The sequence below is a fragment of the Heloderma suspectum genome, chromosome 5 (assembly GCF_057233095.1).
Source record: "Heloderma suspectum isolate Gila_16-S chromosome 5, 16-S_ref, whole genome shotgun sequence".
Lineage (NCBI taxonomy): Eukaryota > Metazoa > Chordata > Lepidosauria > Squamata > Helodermatidae > Heloderma > Heloderma suspectum.
This window is the reverse complement of record NC_139462.1, coordinates 65,371,263-65,377,262: the sequence shown is the minus strand read 5'-3', so window position 1 is coordinate 65,377,262 and position 6,000 is coordinate 65,371,263. Positions and strand designations below refer to the sequence as shown.

General features: G+C 41.2%; 1 protein-coding gene across 2 annotated transcripts in view; it reads right to left on the bottom strand.

Annotated features, from left to right (window-relative positions):
- Nucleotides 1-228: 228 nt before the first annotated feature.
- Nucleotides 229-6,000, bottom strand: part of FHIP1A (FHF complex subunit HOOK interacting protein 1A) — a 108,408-nt gene continuing 102,636 nt past the window's right edge. For both annotated transcript variants that reach the window (XM_084856259.1, XM_084856260.1), the window contains exon 13: nt 229-2,643. In XM_084856259.1, the coding sequence (XP_084712385.1) occupies nt 2,393-2,643 (251 nt within the window). In that variant the 3' untranslated portion in view covers nt 229-2,392. The remainder of the gene's footprint in view (nt 2,644-6,000) is intronic.

The following is a 6,000-nucleotide window of genomic DNA, read 5'->3' as shown; positions in this document are numbered from 1 at the left end:
CCTGTGCCTGTTTAGGGATCACACAAAGAACTGCCAGAAGGACTACATAGTAAGAGGACCCCTGTTCTGACACAGTGCTCCAGTCTATTTTTCTGCACTACAGAATGAACACCTAAGCCTTGAAGTAAGCCTAAAAATTGCGAGTTGTTTTTTTGTGGTCACTCCCTGTCAACAAGAAGCAGGTAAAACATAAAGTGACTACATAATCAATAACATGGCTGCTTGGTTGGTTTTTAAAAGTCAGATCTTTTTTTAAAATATAATAACATTTACAGCATAAGAATTCTATTACATAGAACTGATTTCCAGTCATTCACGTACTCTGTGGTTAACACACACCACAGGTACAAAGTCCACATTTTAAAGAAAACCCTCACCTACATTAACTTTCAACAAGAACGGGACAACACAGTGGCTGCTGAGCGCAAGTTTTGAAATCCACTGCAGTTAATGAACACAAATTGTACAATCTGTCAAAGGATCCCTTCCCGTGGAATAGATAACAGGGCTAGAATTATGAGGTAACTGGATTTATTTACTAGCGGTGCAATCCTATGCAAGTTTAGACAGAAAAAAGGCCTACAATTCCCAACATGCCCCAGCCAGCTGTGCACCCTAAAAAAACTGAGCTATTGTATTATGATATCAACAAGCATATAAAACAGGCCCAAGAACTGGATTGTCAAGCCCTTGCCTGGAGAAGATGTCTACAACTCTCAATGCTTGGCTGAACTGAGGGACGGTGGTCCCCTTCCCCTTTGCTTTCTATGGTCTGCAATATTCTAATTCTTTTCACTGCAGAGGAGACCTGACAAAAGAGACCAGCTGGGGCAAACCAGTGAAGTGATGAAGAGGGGAAACAGGAGTTCCACTCTTGCCATAATTGTGCTTCTAAAGGAATGATCCACATTTTGCAGCAGGCATGTGGCAATCCGCCCAAGAGTGGTTTCCAAAAGTCTCATCTGTTCAGATGCCATGTTCTGTCAAGGAAGATACAACCTCTCCATACTACAATTAGTACCTCAATATGGAGTTTATCAACATGAGCAAAACTAACTGCTTCCAAGTTTCCATTGGTTTTAGAGTTGTTTCCCATTCTGACCTATTGTAAAAGAAAATGAAGGCTCTGAAGTACTCAGCCACTGATTATACAAAGCCAACTTCAGCACTGGAGGAACAATTACTCTTACTAGCAACAGCTGAAAAGCAGCTGTAATGCACCAATTCATCATGTTTGGACCTGTTCTAATGAGTCTCATTACTCACAAAAGAAAATGTTCTTAAGAAATTGGATACCAACTGCAACAGGTTCCAGAGTATATATCCCAGGTAACACCCTCCTCTCTACTACTAGTGAGCAATACATTTCTGCCATTCCTCAAAAGTGCAATATTAGGACAAGTCAACATACATCATAAATAAATAGCCAGTGTTTACAAGTACCATGAAGCTTTTCTTAAACCAAAATAACATTTTAACAAAAAAATATAGCTTAGAAAGGCGGGCTATTCTTTTCCATTTGAAAAAAATATTACTTATAAAATAGATGGTAATAACTTCCAAGGAAATTAAAGCATTTAACACTACTAAAACATTTACCTGAATAGTTCTCTTCAGTTTGTCAGTAAACGTATACAAACATGTTCTAGAAAAAAAGTTACAGCTTGCATAGAAACATTTTGTCATGTGCAAATCTTACTAAAATAAGGCTTGGGTGTTTAGATAGCGATCTAGTATTTTCAAAGAATGCTGAGATATGGCAGGGAAAATCTCCCCACAGTCTGCACTCTACGTCCATTTACTCATTTCATCTAAACTTCAAAGGAGCCAACAGCTGAGCGTCAGACTTGTCCACAACATAAGGCAATATGGTATGTATTCAGCGCAGCACCTGCTTTCATCAAGTCACAAGCTTATATATGTTGAATCCATTTGGATTCACAACTCCAGCAATTGGTAAAGCAGAATTTAGGCAAAGGTTTACTAACTCCCCCTTCAGTAGATACCTAAAAAATAATTTACATAAAAGGCGTATTGGATTTGTCACGTTGGGCGCAATCCTATGCATGACAGAAAAAAGTCCTACAACTCCCAAGATTCCCCAGCCATCTTGTAGTTGTTCACACAATTGTGCCTTTTTAACCCAAAGTGTCTACTGCGCAGTTTAAAGATGACAACTGAGGTAAGTAAAACCAAGGGTAAGAACTAGATAAAATAAGCAGTTTCACTAATACATCAAGTTTGTATGTTGCACAGTTGGAAATAAGGCCCAACATAAAGATGTAACAATTTCCCCTGAATCAAGTATTACCAGGAATATAAAGCATTCTTTTCCATTATAAGTAGCTCTGTCTTCAAAACAAAAGTGAAAATGTCTTTAAAAGTCTTAAAATTAATAATAATCCTCAAAATCACCAAATACTTTGTAACACAGAATGGAATGTTCCTGTGCAAGAGCTGCAAGCTCCTTGAGAAACTCTGGGAAGAGGGCAGCTGCAAGAACAGCGTTCCGGATGTGCAGAGGAACACTGGGAAGAGCGGTTCCTTTCTTTGCCTTACTTCCTAAGAAAGGCTGCAGGATGGCTTGGGAAGCTTCTGAAAGGTTCCTGCCTTTCCCCGCAACATTGTTGTGCTGTGCATAGTCTGAAACCCGAAAGAGAAAAATGATCAGTTTTGTGCTGAATTACACATGAACTTCGACAATTATACGAAGGTGAAAAGTACACAGAACTCCTGGGGCTACAATATTCCACTTACGTTGTACAGATTTAGTCTCTCCAGCATGCTATGGCACAGAAGCGGCTAGAATCATGATCAAGAGTCATTTCTACAGCACACTGAAGTGTGCAAAGTGTTTTAAGATTCTCACAACCACCTTAGGAAGGGTAGGTCATGCATATTCTCATTTTACCAACAGAAAACTACGGCTGAAAGTGGTTTAACTTGCCCGAGGCTACCAAGTGAATGCCTGGCTGAACGGTGATCTAAACTGAAGTCTCAGGGGTCTAGCACCTCACACCACTGGCTTTACAACTATAGGCAATGTGAAAGTGTAAACAGTGTTCACGCATGCTAATCCTCCAGTTGAGATACTAGTGCCATATAGCACCACCTTCTCCAACCTGGTGCCCTCCTGATGTTTTGGGCTGCAACTCGCATCAGTTCCAGTCAGCTTGGCCAATGGTCGGGAATGCTGGGAGTTGTAGTTCAAAACATCAGGTGAGCACCAGGCTGGTATAGGTAAAAACCTTTCCAGTCTCCTCTCCAATAGTTATGTCTGCATATACATCTGTTGTTCTACATGCTATTTATCCTAAATTAATTATCATAAATAAAGCTCAACATAAATCTTTCAGGATGTAAGAAGAAATGTGTTCCTAATTTTTTTATAATTTACTTATAAAATACATTTTCCTTACAGCTTTAAGGAAAAGAAAGCATTAATTTTACTGGTAAATTTGAATCTAAGCATCCCATGGTGACCTTATGCACAAATAGTTCAAATAGTCTTGTATCTACCCATTACCACGGGCCATTTCTACCTTATATTCCCTAATTGACATAACGATATGTGTTGATGGACAACTGGCCTCAGGCATTGCAATTTGATTGCTGGCATAGTGAGCCTGTCTGAGAGTCAAAGCTGCAGCTATCCAGGAATTTGTTTATTCTATAAGCATTAGTCAAGAGACCTTAAAAGCTGCTACAACATGGGGGGGGGGGGCAGCATGGAGAAAGTGTCTGTGCAGCCTCTACTTCAGGGTCATCAAAAAGTACTCAATATGGAGAATCTTGGCAAATGATCAAGCCTAAAAAATGTGTGGGGGAGTAGGGAGGAAAGTCTGATGGAGAACTAAAACATATTTTAAAAGGGAAAAAAAACTTCATGAATATTCACTGAATATTAGGAGTCATTTACACAGTATGCATAAGTATTTTGGAGATCGATTAAGCAGGGTAAAGAATATGATAGCAAAGATTTCATGGGAGGCCCTTGGGAGACACATAAAATAGTGCCAGGATCCAAAGAGGCATAAAACTAATTCCATTACCTCAAGGGCCCATTAGGCTTGTTTTCCCTCTAACAGCACTGCTCCACAACCCAGGAAAACTGCTTTTGAAAATGAGGCACGTTTCAAAAGCATGATATGACATGCAAGTCGGCAGTTCAAAGTAATACCCACAGGGCTACCACAAGCCACTGGCATGAACCTGAGCAACTCATTGGATCCCAGCCTTTATATGTCGGCTGCAAACTCAAACTCCATTGGACAATTACCATGCCTCACAACAGGAAGGTTTTCTGGAGTACAGTTTTCTGAATGAGCTTCCCAATTCCTATGAGCTCCAGTAAACATCTTAGTTACTGCATATACCCTTGATAGGCTAATAACCATTAAGAAGCATACAGTGGTTTCGCAGGCTCCCTAATATTAGAAGATGTCAGTATGTCAATTAGGAATGGAGAAATATTAAGATGAACCTCCAGGGCGGGGGGGGGGAAGGTGTCCATTGCTTCTCACAACACTACTGAAAAGCATCAAATAAAATCAAGCAAGGGGTTTACTCTGAAAAATAATAAATAGAGTGACTTCTTCACACATTCCACAGCTAAGCAATTAGTCATAATGGTTACTGTTCTTCTAAGATTCTGCATATTCCCCATCACTTCTGAACATAGCTTCTAATGAAAACTCATATCCACAACAGCTATACACAAACAGTCCTCCGACTGAGTAATTCTAGGAAGATGAGAACAAGGGCTTCTTGGTGTAGGAACTGAATTCTAAAATGAGAATACATACTGACTGCAATTCCAGAAAAGCATGTGCTGTGTTTTTCCAGAAGATTCTTTCTCAGCACGGGCCCTCACACAACATCCAAGTGACCTCTTAGCCCTTTTCCAGAAGATCCAGTAAACAGAGGTATATTGCACTTCCATTTAGCCATGGCTGCTGAAAAACCTACCACTGCATGAATTTGTCTAAAAGCTGTCTACCACTGCATCTTGCAGTGGTAATTACATGTTGTGTGAAACAGTACTTCCATTTGTACTATTACAAACCTTACCTTATAACAAAACCGACATCCATAATGGGGGGGGCGGGGAGATCATCTTTATTCAATTCCTCCACACCTTTCATAAGGTTATGAAGCTGTATTTGTTTTCCTTCTTTGTTATCTTTCTTCTAAACTAAAAATCCAGCTCAGAGCTATCCTTAATGGACCTCTTTAGAGTTCACTTGGGATTTCACCATCCTGAATAATTTGAGATCAGCAGCACAGTGGCACCTTTAAGGGCTGGACTCTGGAGCAGGGGTCTGCCCCCTGCAGCTCAGCTGACTGAGCAGGAGGGCCTCCAAACATACCAAGGACATAGGTTAGCCATGTCTCTGCCTACTGGCTGTGGAGCGCCAAATGTAGCTATGAGAGGGGAAGGGTGGAGGAGTCACATTTCTCTGTCCCCCTTTCAGATAGAAAGAACAAACATCTGCACACACAGATCTGGGACTGCTGTCGCCACCAATCAACCAAGTAGTTGGGTCAAGAGAGGATGGAAGCTTTTACCTCCCTCCTCTTCCTCCCCTCACACTGGCAAATGTCCATAATTCTCTCCTCACACAACTTCTAAACTCATTGCCTCTCCAAGCTTTTTCTGCCCATGTAGGCATTATGAGCTTGACCAGTTGCCGCTTACTCGGTCTTCTGGTGCTGCCATACATAGTCCATAGTCCTCCTCCTCCCTCTCAGCTCCAATGGCTGGAAAAGAGAAAGGTGCACAAATTCTGCACTAGTCCCCCAGACTTCTCCTGCTTTAATTAATTGTTCTACTGTTTGTTGTTCCGCACTTTGCTGCCGGAAGTTCCAAAGGAGCTCCCTTAGTGGCAAGGCTTGCTATGTGAGCATGGGGCATGCATTTGTTTGAGTAGAACAGCCTTCCTCAACCTGGCGACCTCCAGATGTTTTGGGCTATAACTCCAATAATCCCTGCCCAAACTG